The following is a 22,470-nucleotide window of genomic DNA, read 5'->3' on the forward strand; positions in this document are numbered from 1 at the left end:
TTGTATGTTATGAGCCTTGGAAAGATCTAGGTATTGGTGGCTGCAGTTTCAGAGCAATTATTGTACGGTGATAATTTTTCTTTTCATTTTCATTTTATTCATATAGGGTGACTTTGGAGAGGTTTGGTTTGGAGGGGAAAAGGTGGGTACAGAACTTTAGAGTTCAGAGTTATATCCAAGGATGCTTTGAATAGTCAGGACTTCTTTCCAGTATCTTTTGAGTCCAAACATGAATATAGGAGCTGACTGGCATCTTAGTTTTATATAAAGGGCAGAATTTGGCTCACCGATTAATTTGTTCTGTCCACTTTTCTAATGTCATATCTGCCATCCAAAAAAATTGAAATTACTTCGTTGCTCTTTTCTTCTTAATGTATTTCTCAATATAAATAACTTCAATATTATATACCGCTGCATAACAAATTACTACAAATTTAGTGCCTAGTAACAAGATGTATTTATCATCTCACAATTCCTATGGCTGTGGAATCTGGGCATGGATTAGTTAGGTCTTTTGCTTTAGGGTCTCATGAGTTTGCCAGCAAGGTGTCACCCAAAGCTAGAGTCTCATCTCATAGCTCGACTGTGAAAGGATCTGCTTCCAGAATTATGTACTTGTTGGCAAGGTTTAGTTCCTTGCAGCCTATTGGACAGAGGGCCTCAGTTTCTAATTGGGTGTTGGCCAGAGGCCACCTTAAATCTTAGTTATTGGCCAGAGACCACATTCAGTTCCTGGCCACATGGATCTCCCTAACATGGCTGTTTGCTTAATCAGAGTGAGCAAGGTGAGAAGGCAATAGAGTCTCCTAGCAAGAAAATGTCACTATTATGAAACCTAACTGTGGGAGTAACAACTTGTGCCTTTTCTTATCGTTTAGAAGCAAGTCACATACTGGTCATGTTCCTACTAAATAGGAGGGGATTACACAAGTGTGATTACCAGGAGGTGGAGACAATTGGGGGCTATTTTAGAGTCTGTCTGCCACAATATTATTTTGTAAAAAGATATGGTCTTTTAAAATGAATAAAGGTATGGTCAGAACTTGATGGACTCTTGTATAGTCTATCTTACTTCCTTTAGCATTCTTGCAAGCTAGTAAGTAATCTTCTAGACCATTTTAAATGGCTGCTTAAATTTATGCTATGATTAGACTATGGTTTATTTAACCCAGAGGTTGGCAAACTTTTTATGTGAAGGGGAAGATAGTAAATTTTTTAGCATTTGGGGTCTGTTGCATTTATCCAACTGCTGTCATAGTACAAATAAACATGTCAGTATGTGTGAGTGTGGCTGTGTTCCAGGAAAACTTGACTTATGGACATTGAAACTTAAATTTCCTATGATTCTTGTATGCTATGAAATATTATTCTTCCGATTTATTGCAATCATTTAAAAATGTTGAAACTAGGGCGGGGTGTGGGAGGTTGGGGGAGCCAGGTGGTGAGTATTATGGAGGGCACGTATTGCATGGAGCACTGGGTGTGGTGCATAACAATGAATTCTGTTATGCTGAAAAGAAATAAATATTAAAAAAAATGTTGAAACTATTCTTAGCTTGCAGGTTAGACTTGGTCTGTGGGTCATAGTTTGGTTTATCCTATTGTTTCTAGGTAGATATTCAGCTAGTTCAATATTGTTAGTATTATAATTAATGCTGAAATTAACACTTTGGTAGCTAAATTTATGTGCCTATTTATGATTACTTACTGTAAAGGACAAATTCTTAAAAGTAGGGTTATTGGGCCAAAGGTTATGCATGTAAAATTTAATACCTATTAGTAAAGTAGCTTCTGTAAAGGTGGAGTCAAGTTTACATCATTACCAAAGTATATGGCTGTGCTTATTTTTCTGTGAGCTTTCCAACACTGAATATTATCTTTTTAGGAATCTCCTCAATGTGATCAGTTAAAAACTGCTGAAGGGGGCACCTGGGTGGCTCAGTGGGTTAAGCCTCTGCCTTCAGCTCAGGTCATGATCTCAGGGTCCTGGGATCGAGCCCCGCATCAGGCTCTCTGCTCAGCAGGGAGCCTACTTCCTTTCCATTCTCTCTGCCTGCCTCTCTGCCTACTTGTGATCTCTGTCTGTCAAATAAATAAATAAAATCTTTAAAAAACAAAAACAAAACAAAACTGCTGAAGGTTTCTCTTTTCAAAAACAATATTCTATTTTAAATTAGCATTTAAAAACTTTATTTCAAATCTGTGATTTCTTTCAAGTATACATCTAGGTGTTTTAAGATAACTTGCCCAGCTGAATGAGCCTGAATGAACCTAACATGCAAATGTAGTTGGGCTGAGAGCCACTTAACTATTAAGTATCACTAACATTGTGCTAATGCTTGTTACAGAAGATTACTGATTAAAGACTTACTGGTAAAGCCTCTGCCTATTTGAGCCACTGGCATTAAAAATGAATTGGCCATATTAACAATATAGACATTTTACAGTATTTAAGGTAAAGGTTGATTATACCCAAGAATAAAATATACTAATAGCTTTGGGCCATTTTGAGAAATGGGGCAAAATGAAAAACATTTTAATTTATGTCTCTGTCTATATTATAGTCATCTTGTATCTTTTAGGATTTGATTCTGTTTTCTTCTTAAAACTCAGATACAATCATGTCACTCCTTTTTTCTTTTTAAAGATTCTCTATTTATTTATTTGAGAGAGAGTGTAGAAGCAGGGGGAGGGGTGGGGAGAGCGAGAAGCAGACTCCTCACTGAGGGAGGAGCTGCCTATGGGGCTCAATCCCAGGATCCTGAGATCACGATCTGAGCCAGAGTCAGACACCTAACTGACGGAGCACCCAGGCACCCCTGTCACTCCTACTTTAAAAATATTTCCTGGTTTCTTGCTTGCCTTCTGAAATCAGACTTCTTAGCATATTGTTCAAGATTCAACAAGATCTGTCTTTAACTTATCTTTGTAACTCATATAATGCTGATTTCCCATAGGAAATAATAATAAAACAATAATAACAAGTGGTGTTTATTAAGTCTCAAACTACCAGATATTGGGGTGAGTGCTTTGGAATAGATAGTATTATTATTACTATTTTAAAGATGGGAAAATAGGCATAGAGAATTTAAATAGCTTGCAGAAGTTCAAACAGTAAGCAGTTTCTACCCTCCTGTACTCAATACCCTAAAAAATTGATTCATGTTTTGCGAGTGTAAGGTCTTCAGTTGACTGCTTTATCTAGCAGACTCCTGCAGGGTCTCAGAGAAAGATGTTTTCTCCTGTCTACCTTGGAGGGGCTTTATGAGTTCCAATGGCTCCAGCACTCTGTTTATTTCAAACAATAGCAATAGATGAACTCTGGAGTGATGTGCCAATTTCCCCTTTCTGGACATCTGGAGCATATTAGAATGACCAAGAAGGGAAATACTGCTCCGTACAGAATATTCCACTGGATAATAAAATTCTTGAGCTGCTAGCTTTGAGTTGATGATCTATGGTAGTGAGTGTATTTTATTTTTATGGTCTGTGGGATTATATATATAATTATTACAACAATAATAATTCAGGGCAAAAGTGACAGTAATAGATTGTCAACTATTATTACCTTTAATGAAATGAAAGTCTCATTGGAAAATGATGGGAAATCAATGACTTGAGCAATAAGACAAAAATCACTATACCTTGTACAAAAGAAATGGCAGGACCATCTCCTTTCACAGTAACGTTTCTCCTTCTGGCTTAGAGGAAGTTATTTGGAAGCTGAGAAAATGCCCAAGTTTATTAGGGAGAATAATGTGGCTATTCCAACCAAGTGCTTGGAATCCTGAGTCCCTACTGTTGTGTATGAAGGACTATAAGGTCTGTTGAAGGTGAAATATAATGTATGAGTTTGCCAGGGACAGTGCTTGCATCTAAAAACCATTCTAAGCTCACAAACTTGAGAGTCCTCATTAGAAGGCCCTCATTTAAATAGCTTGTACAGCTTTGCTGGTCCCTGACTCCTCTCCCCACCAGGCAAAGGACATTCCCTTATAAGGAATTACCCAGGAGGCCGTACCACTCTATTCATTTTCTTGACTGGATTCTACCCGGGATGTCTATTGGTGGGCTCCTATGTGAACAGTGTCTGAAGTTCCACCTGCCACTTAGTTCAGGAAAACCTGGCAAAGAAACGATGATAGTGGTTATTTTTTTCACCAACCACACTATGTAAAAGTATATGCTTCATTTATTATTCTTTGTCCCTAACCATATGCAATCAAAAAAATGTGTCTCAGGTTTTGCCTAGCCTCTCTCTTCTCCTTCCATTTATTGAGAGAAAAGTACACTAGTCAGGTTGGTAACTTTCTTGGCTCCCTCTATAGCGAAGACTGTTGACACTCTGTAAAATGAAAGGCACGTAAGTAGGAGGTTTTCCCATGTGTGTTTTTTCCCACTGGCTTATTAGGACTGTATCTCATTTGGTTCTGTTGGTTTACACTTGGGCACTTGGTCTCCGTCCCTAGCGTTTTTGGATGATGAATCAGATGAACTGTCTGACTGGGTTTTGGTTTGGGTCCTTCCCAAGATGCTGACTTCCACTGTAGCATATCAGTAAGTGATAGATCTTTGTGTGCCCAGGCTCCTGGGTTCTCTCACCTGGCCCAGACATCAGTCCTTTGTTTGCCTGGAAAGAAGACCCTGAATTCACGGCAATACTGAAGGTAATGAGGGCAAAAGTGATTGAGAGAGATATCAAGAATTAAGGGGCACTGTTTCCTTCTCTTCAGAAGGTTGTTAGGAAGGGTAGATGAGAGAGGCACATTGAAAGATAATTTATAATTCAGACAGTATAATTCACAGGACATTGTAGGATAGCTGTGAAGATCATTTAGTAAATATATACTGTGCATTTACTTCCATGGTACTTAAAAAAATTGAGCATAGGGATCGCAGCACCTCACCAGATACCGCCCCCGCAGCAAGCGAGCGAGCTCCGAGGCGTTGGGAAAATGGCAGACAGTTTTTCACTTAATGATGCTTTATCTGGGTCTGGAAACCCAAACCCTCAAGGATGGCCTGGTCAATGGGGAAACCAGCCTGCTGGAGCAGGGGGCTATCCAGGGGCCTCCTATCCTGGTGCCTACCCTGGACAAGCTCCTCCTGGCAGTTATCCTGGACAGGCCCCTCCTGGCGGCTACCCTGGACAGGCCCCTCCTGGCGGCTACCCTGGACAGGCCCCTCCTGGCGGCTATCCTGGACAGGCACCTCCAGGAGCGTACCCTGGCGCAACAGCTCCTGCTTATCCTGGACCACCCGCATCAGGAGCCCACCCTGGGCAACTGAGTGGGCCCGGGGCCTACCCACCTCCTGGACAGCCAAGTGCTCCTGGAGCCCAGCCCGCTGCTGGCGCCTTTGGCATCCCTGCTGGACCACTGACTGTACCTTATGACCTGCCCTTGCCCGGAGGAGTCATGCCTCGCATGCTGATAACAATTCTGGGCACAACGAAGCCCAATGCAAACAGATTTGCTTTAGATTTCAAGAGAGGGAATGACGTTGCTTTCCACTTTAACCCACGCTTCAATGAGGACAACAAGAGAGTCATAGTTTGCAATACAAAGCTGGATAACATCTGGGGAAAGGAAGAAAGACAGGCGATTTTCCCATTCGAAAGTGGTAAACCATTCAAAATACAAGTGCTGGTTGAATCTGACCACTTCAAGGTTGCGGTCAATGATGCTCACTTGTTGCAGTACAATCATCGGATGAAAAATCTCCAGGAAATCAGCAAACTGGGAATTTCTGGTGACATAGATCTCACCAGTGCTTCACACGTTATGATATAATCTTAAAGGGGACGATTTTAAAAAGAAGAAATTGAATATAAACCCTTACACATTGAAACTTCATGTTTCCTGATTGAAAATTTTCACTTTTATTCATTCATCCTTGTAAATCTTCGATTTAATAAACATTCTAAGAGTTTAAAAAAAAAAATTGAGCATATAGTACCATAAATTATAGGGTATAGTTGGGATAGAGTATCTTTCGTTCATTCCAACATTGGCTTAGTATCTATTATATGAAGTATATTTATTTTAGTGATACTTACTAGAATATACTTAATTCTAAAGTCCTGCTTAATTAATTAATTAGAGAGAGATAGAGATAGCAAGAGAGAACATGAGCTGGGAGGAGAGGGAGAAGTAAGGACCTTGATATGGGGCTCTATCCCAGGACCCTGGGACTGTGACCTGAGCTGAAGGCAAATGCTTAACTGACTGGTGCCCCATACTTAATTTTTTATATTTAGTTTTATAATTTAATGTTTAAATATACTCTCTCTATATGTGATATACCTGATTGAAAAAGGTCAAATTAACCATTTGGGTTTTTGTTATATTAGTTAGACAATAAGTTACATAATACTGAATATGCTTTAATCTTGAATGATTCAGAAGGCATGCTGTGGGCTTGCATAGCCTCAGGGCAGATCAAATGAGGTTATATGCATATTGGAATATAGATACATTACCCAGACACAAGTGAATTTATGGTAAATACAGTAATGGATAGGACAGGAGGCAAAAATACCTGATCAATGAACAGAATGCTGAGTTTATCCAAAGTTTAACTTTATTTGGGAGTGAAAATATATAAGCCAGCACAGTTAGGGGAAAATACAGTATTAAACACTCATATTTAATCCCAATGTGTTAAATGTAAGCTATATATAAAGCATCTGGCCTTGGTGACAAGGTGCACAGCAGGCCCTGCAAAGGACCTGGAGAGTAGTAACTGTTCACCAAGAGTTCTGACTGTGCTAAAGAAATAAGATAAGGACCCAAGTAAGTAGGACAGGAAGAGCTAAAGTGTGAGGCTGGTGGGCAGAAGCACCTGTGTTGGGAATTGGAGAGGAGATGGTGGAGTTATGTTCAGTGATTAAATGCACCATTACTTTCCCAAGCTCTTAGCCATTTTGGAAAGCAGCATAGTGCTTGAGTTTTCTGGATTCTCGGTCATTAGAGGGTAGGGTGTGGAAAAGTTTGGGAACCCAAGGTGAGGGGAGGGAGGTGGAAGATATCCATGGGTTTGCTCTTTCCTTCCCATACAGTAGGCCAAGGCTTTAGAGTCAGAGGGACCCAGATGCTAGTTCTCCCTCCACTGCTCACTCACTGTGGTCCTCAGGAAGGTCATCTACTATTTTTGAGCTGCCAATAGTCAAACAGCCTACCCAACCACTGCAGCTTCACACCCGTGCTAAGTCTGAATCCTACTGGATTCATGAAAACAAGTCAGAAGAGGTGATTTGGTCCCCAGCACCGTCCCACCTCCCATTTCTCTCCATTGATAGGGCTATGTAGGGGGTAAATGAAGACCAAAGCACCAAAGAAGACAGTCCTGGGAGTTGATAGGTTGCCTCTTTGAGATGTTCTGTCTAAGCTCCCATTGTTCTCCCTTGGCTCTGTTAGGAAAAGACAAGGGAAACAGTCACTTCATTCCTGCTAGTGTATCACATTTGTTGGTGCCTGAGAGCCATTTCCCTACCCACCCACCTCCTCAGGGAGTCAAAAATTATTCCCACCCTACAAAATACCACAGAGAAAGAATTTTCACCCACCATCTGTAGTTTCAATAGAAGTAACCATCTCCAGGCCCGCACAGCTGATCAAGGCTATTTGGGTTATTCCCCTAAAAATTTCAATTTCAGTATTTTGCTGGTACAACTCTAACCATGTACTAGTATTTGCTGATGCCAGTTAATTTTTTTTTATTCATCTGAGAGAGTGAGCACAAGCAGGAGGTAGGGTCGAGGGAGAGGGAGACGAAGACTGGCTGCTGAGCAGGGAACCTGATGTGGGGCTCCATCTCAGGATCCTAGGATTATGACCTGAGCCAAAGAGAAATAGATGCTTAACCTACTGAGCCACGCAGGTGCCTGATGTATCTGCGTTTTTGATCACAGCCTTTTGGTTGCATATAGTTACGGAGGAGCAGGGGGTGGCCAACTGCAACTGTATCCTGGGAGAGGGGCTGGCAGGCCCAGTGGGGGTTACCATCACTACTGCAGCATGCTGCATCTGGGTTTAGACTCCTTTTTTATCAAGAGATAAGGATCCCGCTCAGCCTATGTCAGCCTTATTGCTTTGTGTGGAACTATCTTTCTCCTTTTCATGCTTAATGAATGTTCTTTTGTCTCTGCTTAGAGTGTGGGTCATGTACCCCCTCGCCAATTCCACTGTTATATTGTAATTGAACTAACCTGGGTTTGCTCCTTTGTGAGTTACAGATTGAGATTACAAAGGAAACTTCATTTGCAACAAAGAAGAAGATCCTGGGGGATAACTTCCAAGGCCTTGACTCCCTGAGTGGGGGTGAGTGGGTTTCTTTCATTTAGGGTCAGGATGAATATTCAGAAAGTGGAGCTTTGTCATCACATGTAGAGGTGGGTATAAGGTCTTGCATGCGTACTTGGGAAAACTGCCTATGCATGTATAATATGTTATATTAATGAAGTTTGTGCACCTTCTTGGGCAGACACTTCAACTTATAATGAAGCAGAGGTAACTGTCAGGCAAAGGGAAGGGGCATTGGGTACATTCAAGAACAGGAATATACCAGCTGGGGTCTGGGCCCCTTACAGATTAGGAATGCAGGAGCCTTGCTTACTTTGGAAACAGCACTGGGAGTTTTTACCACTGATACATTGTCTCTGATGTGGTCAGGCTGTTTTCTGGCCTGGTGGAGACTTATCTTTTGCATTACCTTGTTCCCTTAAAATCCTTAACTACTGAGGCTTTTGTAATTCTGACCCTCCTAGGAAGTTCTGCAAGAAGTGTGTTGGGGCAAATAGAGCTGGTAAGGTGTAGATCATGGAAAATACCCGGGGCCTAAAATGACTTCTCTTGTGTCCAAAAGCTGTGTCTGGTCTTTACGTCTTTCTTTTAGTATCTGATCTCTCTGGGGAGGGGAGAGAAGAGGGTCTTTCTATTCTGTACAAGAGGATTGTGCACAGGCAGATAGTCCTGGGCTGACCCCTGGGAGAGACCTTTTGGCCACGGGGAACTGATGCCCACTATTGTTCATGAACTTGTGCTGTCTCCCCTCTGGAAATAAAACACTGTTCGGTCCAGTGCTTGACTGCATCATGTCAGTCAGGGGGACTCCGTTACCAAGAAGCAGAGGGCAGAAGCTTTAAGAATCCTCCCTGGCATTGGTAACCTTGGCACGATTATCTGCTGGACAATCTGAGATTGAACTGGTAGAGTGGGAGTGATTTATTTGAGGTTAACTTGCGGATATGGCCTGATGTTTGTGTCCTCCCAAATTCATATGTTGAAATCCTCATCTCCAGTATGATAGTATTTGGAGGTTGGACAGGAGATAATTAGATTTAGATAATGTCCTGGGGTGGGGACAGTTTGGATTTGTGCTCTCACAAGAAAAGAAAGAGACCAGATTACTCCCCCAGTCCCACTCTTCACTATGTTGAGAATAGCAAGAAGGCCAGGAAGAGAGCCCTTGAAAAAAGCCGAATCTGCTGGTACCTTGATCTTGAATTTAGCAAGATCAAGGTACCCAGTCTGTGGTATTTTGTTATAGCAGCCTGAGCTGACGAAGACACATTCTCTCTCTGTTCTGCTCCCTTCTGTTCTGATGTCTGGAGTGTGTGTGTGTGTGTGTGTGTGTGTGTGTGTGTGTGTGTACTGACAAAAAATAAAGTCATATGCCATTTTTTTTAAAGATGATGCATTAGAGCCAGTGCTTTATTTAATTCAATCAGGCCCATAGGAAAAACAAGTGGGACACAGACACTTGAGACTCTTCCTCCTAACAAAGGACTGAAAGAATTTTCTATGGCATTTATAGCTACCAGGTCGAAGATAGTTTCCCATGACAACCAATTAGTACGTGTGAGATTAATGGTTACATTCCACAGGAGATACTGTTAAAGTTTTGAAGTCTTGATATCTTAAGGGGACATATTACAAAGAATTTAGCAAGGACACATTTCTTTTGGTTACAAAATACTAAGTAGCATGGTTACAAGATAGGGAACAGGTATAAATGGACCCCAGGGCCTACTTCCAACAGGTGGTTTAGGATTCCTATCCTTATGTTACCAGCCTTTATTTTTTTTGTCTAAGAAGTTCTTCTAATGGTTATGCGACCAGCATTTGTCTCTGCAGCTGCTCATGTGACAACTACCACTGATCTTAGCAACTGTTTGTAAAATGGTCCGGAGATCCAAGCGAGTTGCAGGAATTCAGAAAGTTCTTGTCCTCATTATTTGTTTACATTGTTTCTGTAACCTTGACCATGTCCACTAATTCCCTCTTCCTTTTTTTTTTTTAAAAGATTTATCCATTTATTTATTTGACAGACAGAGATCACAACTAGGCAGAGAGGCAGGCAGAGAGAGAGGAGGAAGCAGGCTTCCTGCCGAGCAGAGAGCCTGATGTGGGGCTCGATCCCAGGAGCCCAGGATCATGACCTGAGCCAAAGGCAGAGGCTTTAACCCACTGAGCCACCCAGGTGCCCCTAATTCCCTCTTCTTATCTGAAAACTAGAACTTGTGCTTCACAGGGTTTGGGGGAAGACTTGATGATCCCAGATTACACTGAAAAATGAAGTTTTAGATAAATGATGAAGCCTGTACGTAGGGTTGTTTATTCTAGAACTCAATCATGGGTCATTCATTCATAATATAATTTTACAGTTTTCCATGCCCCATATTTCTTTCTTTCTGAACGAAGCTTCCTGCTGGGTTTCTAAAATCCTGATCCCCTCAAATTAAAGATGCTGTAGGGAGTATATCCCATGTGCTGAGTCGCTTCGAAGTTACAAAGGTGTGTACTCCGAGTACTGATTTAATGAGAGAGATTCCTCCACTAAATGCAGATCCTCAAATGTCCCGTTTCTCACCACAGCAGCGTTTTCTCCCATTAATTTGTTCTTTTGTCAAAATCTTCACTAGTTCTTCAGTATTGTAGGGCCAAAATGGGGTGAGCTGCTGCTGGCCATCTGACTTGTTGCCCCCAAATACTCCCATTATTTCTCCCCAGTTTGACTCTGTTTCAGTCAGACCAAATTACTCACCGCTCTTACATGTCACCTTGTCTCCCCTTGTTGTAATGTCTCCTGCTCTCCTTTCCAGTCTGCGCCCTTCCCGTCCTGTGAGGGCAACTCAGGGCTGCCCTGACCTCAGCACCCCCTACCTCCCACCCCAGGGTGACTTCTCCCTGAGTCCCTACTCTTTCATCCATCCTCCTCCCTTCTTTGTCTGTTCTCGAGGATGGGTTAGAAGATCCACTGTGGGCACAACTCTATTTTATATTTCTTTGCATCTTCTCAATTTCTAAGTATGGCAAACCTATGTGTGTATGATTTGTTAGTGGGTATTGTGAATAGACTACTTGATTTCCATCCTCTGGTATTGGAAATAATGTTTAATATTTACCTAGTGGGACTCATCCGCCAAGTCATATAAGATTACCAAAGGGTGACTGAAAGATAAAACAGATTAGCCTTTTAAATGGCTATCTCTGGTGATATTAATGGGTAAACTTAGATTTTGAAATGTTCAATATAAAAAAGGCCAAAGATTGCATACATTTATTAGTAGCATGAATCTCTTCTTTAGTATAAATGTCTTTAAGCAGAGAAGAAATGAAAAATTGCTAACACAATGTAATTTTTAGTGCAATTAAAAAGTAGAAACTGTAGCCCTAAAAGGATCTAGTTCTATTTTGGCAGGCAATTGTAAGCTTAAATCTGAACTTCCCTTAAGCTATTTGCTTATGTCTGCAAGTATTTCTTCATGAATTTACCATTTCTTAAATATGTTATTTCATTCACTCCATAGTTTTGCATTCACTGAAGACTAAAACAGACCACAGCAACTCAACAAATTAATAAAACGATGATTCTACAGGAAATAAGCAGGAGACTGAGATATTATAAGTCAGGCATAGTGTGTCCAGAAGAAAGCCCTGAAGGTTAGCACAAAGCCTGGGAGATATTAGAGCTTCAGGAACGGAAATGAGACCAGTGTGATGGTCACTGCTGGAGGTGGGGCAAGAATGGAAAGAGGTGTTGTTAAGGAGGGGGCAGGAGGCCAGATCAAGCAAGGCCTAACAGAGCAGAAGAGGAGTTTGGGTTTTATTTAATGGGTGATGGGAAGCCTTTGAAAGGTCTGAGGGAGACCCATGATATGATCTGATTACATTTTTTAAAAAAGATTTTATTTAGAGGCGCCTGGGTGGCTCACTGGTTTAGCCTCTGCCTTCGTCTCAGGTCATGATCTCAGGGTCCTGGGATCGAGCCCCGCATCGGGCTCTCTGCTCAGTGGGGAGCCTGTTTCTCCCTCTCTCTCTGCTTGCCTCTCTGCCTACTTGTGACCTCTCTCTCTGTCAAATAAATAAATAAAATATTTTTAAAAAAGATTTTATTTATTTATTTGACAGACAGATCACAAGTAGGCGGAGAAGCAGGTAGAAAGAGATGTGGGGGGGGGGAGGGAGGGGGAGGGAGCAGGCTCCCTGCTGAGCAGAGAGCCCGATGCGGGGCTCCATCCCAGGACTCTGAGATCATGACCTGAGCTGAAGGCAGAGACTTAACCCACTGAGCCACCCAGGCGCCCCGATTACATTTTTAATAGGATCTCTCAGACTAGGTGGGAAGAATAAATTGGAGGGGTCAAGACCAGAAGGAAAAATGTCAATCAAGAGATTGCTGCCATGGTGCCGTAGGCCAGGGTGCTGGCATTGGAGATGAAGAGGTCTGTATGCTTTTGAGATAAATTTGGAGATGGAACCTATAGAAGTTCGTAATGGAAGGGATGTGGATGGCGAGTGAGGGATGAATCAAGGATGGGTCCCATGACTCTTCATCTATATGCATTCTTTCTTCTTGGGTTATGTTTGCTTTTACTGAAAACTAAGTCTTTTAGATCTTAAGGAAAAACAAAAGGCATGTAGAAAAAAATGCCTTCATGGCTTTAAAAAATACTGTGAATTTCTTGCTTAGCATTCTGAACGCTTGGTCTTACAGTGGCTTTTGGCTAAAGGCAATAAAATTGTAACGTGCACATTGGGTGCCTAGCTGGCCAGATTGTGGCATCATTTAGAAAAGTATATTGAAAAATGTTTCTGTCTCTTGAACCACTTCCGATTGTAATATAAGTTCTCCCAATCCAACTAATTTTATATGCACAGAAAGTGGTACAACTCCACAGGAAATATAAATTTTTCATTGACTAGCAGCCTGTAACTGCTTTAAGTGTAATTACACATTTTTCATTTAAGATCAATTTCACAAAATCGTTTTTATGACCTAAGGCTGCCTTCTTAATAATTGGGTGCAGCTAATTTATTAGGGTTTGCATGTGTTGGTATTGGTGTCATTCTTGCCTGAGTTTAATAGAAACAGGCTCCGTGTGGATATGGAAAAGACTGTCTGGTTTCATATTTATTTCCCTTATGCTGATCCAGTGAACCTTCTTTTGTTTTCAGCATATAGAGTTCTGTAGAAAGCCCATGATAACCTGTTCTTAAAACAGCTCAGTAGACAAATGAGGATATTTTCCATTTAATGCTAGGGAAGATGCCCCCTCAGAACATAATTAAATCTGATCTTTCTCACTTGAAGCAGCATGAATAATTCATGAAGTTTAGGCATAATCAGGTTCTAGGCTTTGGGAAATTTTTAGTTGATGTGCAAAGGTTAATTTTTTTTTTCGTTAAAGGAAAAGATCCTACAGAACTGTCTTCTCTGCCACAATTCAAGTGCTGTGGAGATTCCAGTAAAGGAGTGTGTCGGCAAGGCTGTGTCACTTTACGCAGAGGAAAGTGTACCCATATCCACACATTCCTCAGTATACTTATTTTACCTGCATCTTCTCTCTTACATAAATGGGAGCAAGAGGCCTGACTTTACTGAGGGAGAGGAGCCTAGAATTAAGGGATGCATCCCCAAACTCTGGGCTGTTTGCCATATGGATCATTAGGAGGAACTTGGCCCTTGGGATTCTGTCCTCTGGCTATGTCCTGAGTCAGTAGTCCTAGAGAAGTAGCCAGAACAGTTGTCCAAGGAAGTTCTGTGTGGACTCAGACACCATCATTTCCATTCCCTTCAGAAGGAACAGTCTGGAATTTTTAATCCTATCCTTTCCTTTCCCTTCCTTTCCTTTCCTTTCCTTTTCCTTCCTTCTTTCCTTCCTTCCTTCCTTCCTTAAGATTTTATGTATTTATATGAGACAGAGAGCGAGAGCACAAGCAGGGGGAGTGGCAGGCAGAGGGAGAGGGAGAAGCAGGATCTAGGCTGAGCAGGGAGCCCAGGGTAGGGCTTGATCCCAGGACCCAGGGATCATGACCCACACCGAAGGCAGATGCCCAACCAACTAAGCCACCCAGGGGCCCTTTAATCTTCTATGAGAAGGATAGGTCTTCCCCTTTTCTCAAGCATGCCAACAGGGCATCATTGTAGATGCTAAGTATGAAAATGATAGTACACGGTTACTGCATTCCGAGGTTCCTGCTGTGGTATTAGGAGCCAAGACAAACACACATGGGAAGCGGACCAGCCCGACGGCAGTCTGTGATGAGTGGCACTGGTAGCGAAGCCGGTGCTCCTGGGTGGAAAAGATCACTTTGTACTGGTTGGAGTGTTAGGGAAGGCCTTTAGGCAAGGGACCTTGGGGTAGATTTTGAGTGATTTAGGGAATTTTGATGAGAGGCAAGAAAAGGAGGGCATCATGGGAAAGGACCCAGCTGGGGATGAGCACAGGAGGTTTGTAGCAAGCCGGTGAGTTTGGGACCAGGTTATGGAGGCCGTAAACACTGGAGTGAAGCATTTGGGTAGAAGACAAGACTTGGAAGACTCCTGGATAGGGAGAATGCATGATCCAACTAGCTTTTTAAAAGCAGGGTTAGTAGCAAAGTTTACAGTTAGTTTGGTGAAGTAAGAACTCCAGGCAGGGATCTAACATCACACTTATCCATAGCGTCGGTTAAATGACCAGCGCATGTAGGGAGAATTGATGGCTTTTTCTCCTCATGAATTCTGGTCCTGTACCCCTTTGAAATGAGGAGCCAGTGAGAGTAACTGGTACGTGATCCTGGCCGCAGTTCTCCTGAGACGTGAGTGGCAGGATAGCATCTGTGGCAAACAATGTGGACAGACTATTTTAGACTTGAGCCCAATTGCCCTGGGACTCTGTGCTTACTGCTGTGGTGTGATGGAACTGGCCTCGAGGGGCCTGTCATCCAGTGAGCCCTCCTCTTTTTTGGCCTGTCCACATACCCACAGGATGGCTTGGAGATCCTTAGACACTGGACATTTGGGCATTTGTCCTGTGGCTCCCAGGGCATGTTGGAAAGCTGGGGGAACAGCACAGATGCCGGAAATGGCAGGGACTGCTAATCAGAAGACTATGACCTTCTTGAGGCATGAATTCATTCACTGTACACATTTATAGTGTATACACAGTAGTGAATACCCATACACTCATTGTACAGGGTCTGGCACATAGAGGTGCTTTAAATGTTCGTTGAATGAATAAATGAATCTTGTTGGATACCCTGTAGATCCTCTGGACATCTCAGCTGCCTCACTGGGTGAGATATCTGTATGTATGTGTGTATGTTTGTATGTATGTTTGTATCTACCTATTTACCTGTCCATCCAGAGGGAGATGGAGATAGACCAAGACCAAGAGCCATCAGACTATGCCTTCAATGAAAATTAATGGGCATAGAGCAAGTGAGTGAGGGTTTTGTCAGTCACAGCAGGGAGAGAGGGTCACTTGAAGAAGTGTGTGTGACCAGGCAGCAGCTCAAGGGTAACAGCAGGCTTGCTCTTCGGTCTAGCCCACTGCGACTTTTGGGGCACTGACTGAGAGATGAGACACACAATATATTTGAACAGTCCATTTACAACATCAGGTTTCCCTCCACAGCTTGTGGGTGCAGCACTAGTTGTGTGGCCTGGTGACCCATCCAGGAGCCTGTATTTACCGTGTCTGTGGACAAGCAGAGAAGAGTGTGACCTGCACCCAGGGCAAAGGCCATGCTCGAAATAATAGCAATGAGGCAGGAGGCTCAGGTTTGCATCTTACTGTGGAAAGCCTCGTTTGCTACGGAGCCTGAACTGTCTTCATAGATAACAAGGAGGGACGTTACCAAATTTCAAAGCAGGAGAACTCCAATACTCTAGTGTATGTTCTAGAAACATAACACAATTGGAAAGTACATAGAATTGGGAAGGAAGAAAATGGAAAGCAGAGAACCCAGTAAGAATGCCATTACTCTGCCCCAGTGAGCAGGATTTTTCTATTGTCATGTTTGTGAGGGTGCAGTTTGGCCCATGATGTAGCCAAAGGTGCAAAAAGGGCAGAATTCTTCTGTATTTCCGTCATAGTTTAGTAAGTTATATGGTTAATTATGGCTATTGATGAATCAATAAATTAAATTCTGGGATTTTGCGTCTGGCAGAATTGCATCTCCTTATATTTTGTTCTTTGCCGGAAAGCATGCTTTTGGCTATCTCTTTTCTTCTTGTAAGACACGAGTTGGAATCACTTAAGGATATAGAAGAACATTATTTATTGAGAAGTGCTGGTGAGATGGGCTGCCAGTGTCTTGAAGGAATTGGGTTATCTATCAGAGCACCGAAATTACACACAGGCAAGGAGGAAGTTAGAATTGGGCTCACCTTCACAGAGGGCCACAAACACACAGGTTCTCGAGCTTTGGTCAGAAGTAGTGTGAGAACTGTTACTCACTTAGCCTGTTGAAAAGAGATGCCCATTGCTTCCCCAGTACCTACCCTCCATCACTACAGTTCCTGGGATTGCCTGGGCACATCCTGAGTTTATTCAGGGCTAGGTGTGTAGAACAGCATTTTAAACATGAGTTTGGATGGGAGAATCTGAGAATTGTGTTCTTAGTAAGAAGAAGGGGAAGTTACAGTGTTTTCTTTGTGTTTGTTTTCACTCCTTGAATCTCTGGTGACCCAGTGTGGTGATTAAGACATGGGATTTTCTTGGGCACCTGGGTGGCTCAGTGGGTTAAAACCTCTGTCTTCAGCTCAGGTCGTGATCCCATATCAGACTCTCTGCTCAGCAGGGAGCCTGCTCCCCCCCCACTCTCTCTCTCTCTGCCTGCCTCTCTGCCTACTTGTCATCTCTGTCTGTGAAATAAATAAAATAAAATCTTAAAAAAAAAAAAAAAGGCATGGGATTTTCTTGTTCTTGGCTGAGGGATCATACCAGCGTTGGCTTACTGCTAAGTTGGAGATCCCACCTGTAAGAAGAAACTTAGACCGTCTTCGATTTAGGCCATGGGTCAGCATACTTTTCCTGTGAGGACAGGCGGTAAATATGTTAGCCTTATGGTCTAATGGGCCGCGTGGTCTCTGTCACAGCTACTCAACTCTGCCGTTGTGGTGGGGAAAGCTGCCCCAGGCAATACTCAAGCCAACCAGTGTGACTCTGCTCCAGTAACACTTTACTTACAGAATAGGTCGTGGTGGCCAGATTTGGCCTGTGAGCTGGGCTCTGCAATTTCTAATTTTCGAGAGGGGGCTTGAGGTAGCGCCTACTGCATTGTTAGGTTATCGTGCTACATTTCCCTCCTAGTTTTTCACCATGTTTGCCTGTAGGTGTCTTCCCACAAATACAACAGAAAACTATAGCCCCCTCCAAACTCTGCCACTTGTTTTATTTAAGAACCCAACGTCATGGTTCAAGGTGAACAAAGGAAGTGCCAAACGTACTTATGGATATGCTGGCAAATGCATTTCTTGATATATAACATTGATAAACATTAGCCATGGGGCAGGGGATGGTCTTGTAGAAAGGGCTGGTTCACATGCAAGTGAGAAATTTATATTTTTTGTTTTTCTCGTGTACCCAAAAGAGGACTGGTTCTTTTCTGCATGGCTGTGAATGCTCGAGTTTCTCTCTCTTCACATGCCACTTACTTTCCAGCTCTGGTTTTATCATTGCCCATAGGTTACAGATGCTGCACTTGGAACCATTGGTGTGTGAGGCTGCCTTACCATTTTTTTTTTCAATGCTTAGAAAACCCACTGCATTCCACCTTCTTATGTACGTGTTCCTATTTTCTCAGTCTCACCGGTCTCTTGATCCAGCTCTGTGGGGTTCTGAGTGATGTTCCCCAGGTACAACGTGACTGTACCCTGCTCCCCTCCAGAGAGCTCTCTAGTTGGACACTGAGGTGGGTGTCCATGCTGACTTCTTTAGAACCCACAAGTAGTGAACTTCTAACAAACAGGCATGGGAACCAGCAGATAAATTCTTTACCTTTCCTCCGATGTGGGATGATACTGGAATGGTACTTATACAGCTTCTCAGAGATGCAGTCTTGCAAATCAAGGAATCAGTCCCACTTGGTGGACAGTTGAATGATGCCTATTGGCAGCTTAGTTGGTCTGTGCTCCCCTCGGCTCATTCCTCACTCCTGCTCCCTCGAGCCCTACCCTGTAACTAAATGATAGTTTACAAGTCCTCTGGCGCAGGCTCTGCTCTCTGGGGAGCCCAGGCTAAGTATCTGGTTGAGGAAGAAATAGCTCACATGCCAAAGGAATTCTGGACCTTAGAGAACCCATGCAGGAGGGACCTTAGGAATGTTCTGTCGGGGAGGAATGTGCAGAATCTAAATACAAGGGAAGCAGCCCTTTTTTGCTGGAAGACGCAGAAGCCCAATGGAACTAAGGATCCCATTGTTTGTGGTGAGGAAAGTGGTAATCACCTCGACAGGCGGCCATAGTGCAGTTACTCAGGCTTTCTCTCACCTTCTGCGCAGGTGGAGGGGGAAGCCCTGGGCTGTGGGCTGCCATGTTGATTGAGTAACACGGGGCAGGACAGTGATGAGGATGGTCGGTAGAGTGCTATGGTTTCTGTTAACTGCATTGCAAGCCTTAAAAATTTCTTTTAAAAAGGGCAATAATAGGCTAGTGTGATCAACGTCCAACTCATTACAACTGCTTTGTTGAGAAAGTCTCTGTGACAGCTCTGAAGGAGACGGTCCTTGCATCTAGCTTCAGGAAAAGCCTGTGGAATTGTAAGGATCTGGGTGCAGGAGAGACAGAACCACCAGCGAGGCTGAATGGAGAGCCTTGGCAGGTCTCTTGAGTCAGAGTAAAGGCCCTGAGAAGGAACAAGTGGACCTCTGAAACTCGGGCTGGGGACATGTGGGGGATGCCCCTGAGGACAGTAAATCCCCAGGTTCCCTCAGAGCCTCCCTGGTTAACAGTGGGAGCGCCCAAGAGGCTGCATGGGAACCTTGGCTGGGGCACATCCTTCAAAGCGGATGCTCATTCTCAGGATCTGTCCCTTCCACTGCTTGTTAATTTCAAGCTGGTTCAATGAAGTCAGGTCCCAGCACAGCCTAAAGCGGGGAAGAAGGAGCTCCAATGCCCCAGCTGTCATGGGTGCTGGAGGAAGCCAGAGAGAAGGAGATCCTGTAGGTGCGTGATGGGGGAGGCTGCCTGGGGAGAATGCATTCACATGGGCACTCACCTGTGACTCAGGACTCCGTGTGCTGGCAGTAACTTCTGGAACAGGGACATAAAGCCGTGGGAACTGCCTTTGCTTCACTTCTCCTGGTGCCTCCTCCTCACCCCATTAATGACGGCTGCAGGGCCCATTTTGCTGCCTGATGCTCTCACATTTTAGGAGTTTGCCCAGAATGCAAAGTAACCTCTGGCTGCGATTTTGTTCTGCCTTTTTCCCCCTGAGTCCACGGGAGGGAAGAGGGGTATACTCTGTTCTGCATTTTCTAACACATCCTCATCTCAGCCCTGGTGAGGAGGCCTGCGTTCTCTGTGAACAGCCTTGGCCAGCAGCCTTAGAAAGCTTTGAGGATGTAACTCATGGCAAGCAGAATGTGGCACCGTCTCAGAGGCTCAGGGCTTCCAGCTGGGTTTGCGGCATTTCAGAAGATAGCAAGAATTCTGTTCCAAATCTGATCTCAGACTTGGAACCAGGTCCTAGAAATCCCTCTGACCACACCATAGGGTTTTGGGGTGGGGGGGGAATGAAGAGCGGTCACAGCAAAGCAGGTTGCTCTCTCCTTGCCCTGGCCTGGTGCCTTAAAGGAAAGCTATACTACCCACAGCTAACCCATGTCTCTGCTAATGCTGATGTGAATAATTATTTCTTCCCCTCCAGCAATGGTCCTTCCAGCTCATTTACCCAGCAGTAAAGATTCTGATTCAGCATTGTCTTCTTCTTTCTTTCTTCTTTTTTCTGTAAACCAGCCTCTAGGATTTTTCTGTTATTTTTCTTGATCGTATTAGTTTCATGCTTCAGCTGTTCATGCTTCCATAACTGCATCTGCATTTTTGTCTCTAGTCCCAGGCTGATTTTAACAATATCATCAGTGCTAGAACATTAAAAGGAAAAAAAAAAAAAAAAAGAAAGAAAGAAAGAAAGAAAGAAAAGAAAAGCTCCAAGTAGATTGAGTGGCAGAAAAAGAATGAGACAACATCTGGGCCATCAACAGCCCCTACTGCTCAAACCTCCTGGCTCGCAAATGAATTTATAGAGAGTTTATTCACATATTTTCATTTGCATGTGTCCCTAGCCTCCTTCCTACTTTTGAGGCAATGATAAGAGATATTTTTCTCAGCTTATTTTTCTTCCTGATGAGCTTCCATTAGCAGCCCTGAATTTCTCAGGGCTTGTTGAAAAGGTGTGAACTTTGTTATTTTGAAACCCATTTGATGAACACAAGGGAAGTTGGACTTAACCTCTCTTAAGCAACTCTTCAGTTACATTCAAAGGTTTGATCCTAAGGTTGGCTCTTGTAGTCAGAAAATTTCACCCAAGGGGAAATACACATGGGTCTGCAGTGGTACAAATGCACCTCAGCCTCTGAGAACTATGATCACATAATTGTTTTCATCTCTCTTTGATGGTAATCCCTGGGAAAAAGAGGATTACATAAGAGAAGAAGTATTCCTAGTGCATGAACAGGCTGATGCAAAGCAATGATCAAATCTTCCTTCTGTCCTTATTAGTTATGCTGTTGACATTATTTCTCCTCTCTGGGGTTCCTTCTGTCAGTTGTAAAACTTTGTTGGGTTGGTGTAAGGTTCAAGTTTGTTAAACAGCTCATATAAAGCACATGGTAGATACAAAGTAAACCATTGTTTTTATTAGGCAGGTGGTGATGTGTGTATATGTTGATGCTTCTCCACTCACTGTCTGTTATTTTGCAGTCTTGGGTTGGGTTTGCTCAAATTGGACTTTATTATTGTTATTTTTTAAAGATTATTTATTTATTTTAAGAGAGAAGGGGAGGCGGGGGTGGAGGAAGGGTGAGAATCTCAAGCAGACTCCCAGGTGTGCACGACCTTGAGCTCATAACCCGAGCTGAAACCAAGAGCCAGACACCCAACTGACAAATCCACCCAGCGCCCCATCAAAATGGACTTCAGAAGACCAATGATAATCTTGTGGAGGGAAAGAATAAGTAACAGTACCATTTATTACTAATAAACAATTTTTTAGATATGCTTAGAAGATCCTCTTCCAACAATATCATCCATTGAAAGGGCAAATCATTAGATTAGGAGATACATCAATAAAACACAATCAACTTATTTGCCTGTCCCAGATATTATACAATACACAGAAGGTGTTTAATTGGACACTTGATGATCCACAGCTTATCTGATGCTCAAATGACCCTGGGAAGCAGGCACTGTTACTACCTATGTGTTCCAGGGGAGGACCCTGACCTTGAGAGAAGATGGATCACCCGCTCACTGGAAGTGGGATGAGGAGCTGGGCCTCTGCTCAGTCTGTTTGACTCCCGAGTTCTTAACCCACTATGTCCTGTTGCGCTTTCATGCAAGGCGAGCAGAGTACTGCCTTAGCTGCAGCCCTAGTGGCATATCCTACCAGGCATGCTGGAGCCTGAGGCCAAAGGACAAGTGTGTCCTCCCATATTTTGAGACAAGTGGGAAAAGTTACTCCAGCTCTACAGTTAAAAAAAATGACTATCTATAAAACCCTGTGTTGTCCAATCTGTTCTTACACCACTATCTACCCCCATAGATTCACTCGGTTGGAGACCTGATGGCCCCATGCCTGGGAAGCGTGGGCTGATGGGGGAAACTATTGTTTCCATTGTAAAAGGACACAGAGGAGTAAACAAACAACAAGAGCATATCTTTATTTAGTATTTTGGTATTTTGTTCGTCATACTTTTTTTTTTGTTTTGTTTTGTTTTGTTTTCATTTTATATTAAAAAAAATACTGTAGGGACACTTGGGTGGCTCAGTGGGTTAAGCATCTGCCTTTGGCTCAGGTCATGATCCCAGTGTACTGGAATCGAGTCCCTCGTTGGGCTCCTTGCTCAGTGGGGAGTCTGCTTCTCCTTGTGCCTGCTGCTCCCCCTGCTTGTACTCTGGCCCTCTCTCTGACAAATAAGTAAATAAAATCTTTTTTAAAAAAATAAAATAGCACGTTAAAAATTTCAATATCTTAATTAA

The 22,470-nt window shown here is 43.1% G+C and overlaps 1 protein-coding gene across 1 annotated transcript; it reads left to right on the forward strand.

The window, feature by feature from the left end:
* The first annotated feature begins 4,947 nt into the window (after positions 1–4,947).
* On the forward strand, positions 4,948–5,931 carry LOC123925929 (galectin-3-like). Its single transcript, XM_045979571.1, has one exon. It carries the CDS (start codon positions 4,956–4,958, stop codon positions 5,790–5,792), a length of 837 nt encoding a protein of 278 aa, XP_045835527.1. The 5' UTR covers positions 4,948–4,955; the 3' UTR covers positions 5,793–5,931.
* The last annotated feature ends 16,539 nt before the right edge of the window (positions 5,932–22,470 follow it).

This window comes from Meles meles, chromosome 15 (genome assembly GCF_922984935.1).
Source record: "Meles meles chromosome 15, mMelMel3.1 paternal haplotype, whole genome shotgun sequence".
Classification (NCBI taxonomy): domain Eukaryota; kingdom Metazoa; phylum Chordata; class Mammalia; order Carnivora; family Mustelidae; genus Meles; species Meles meles.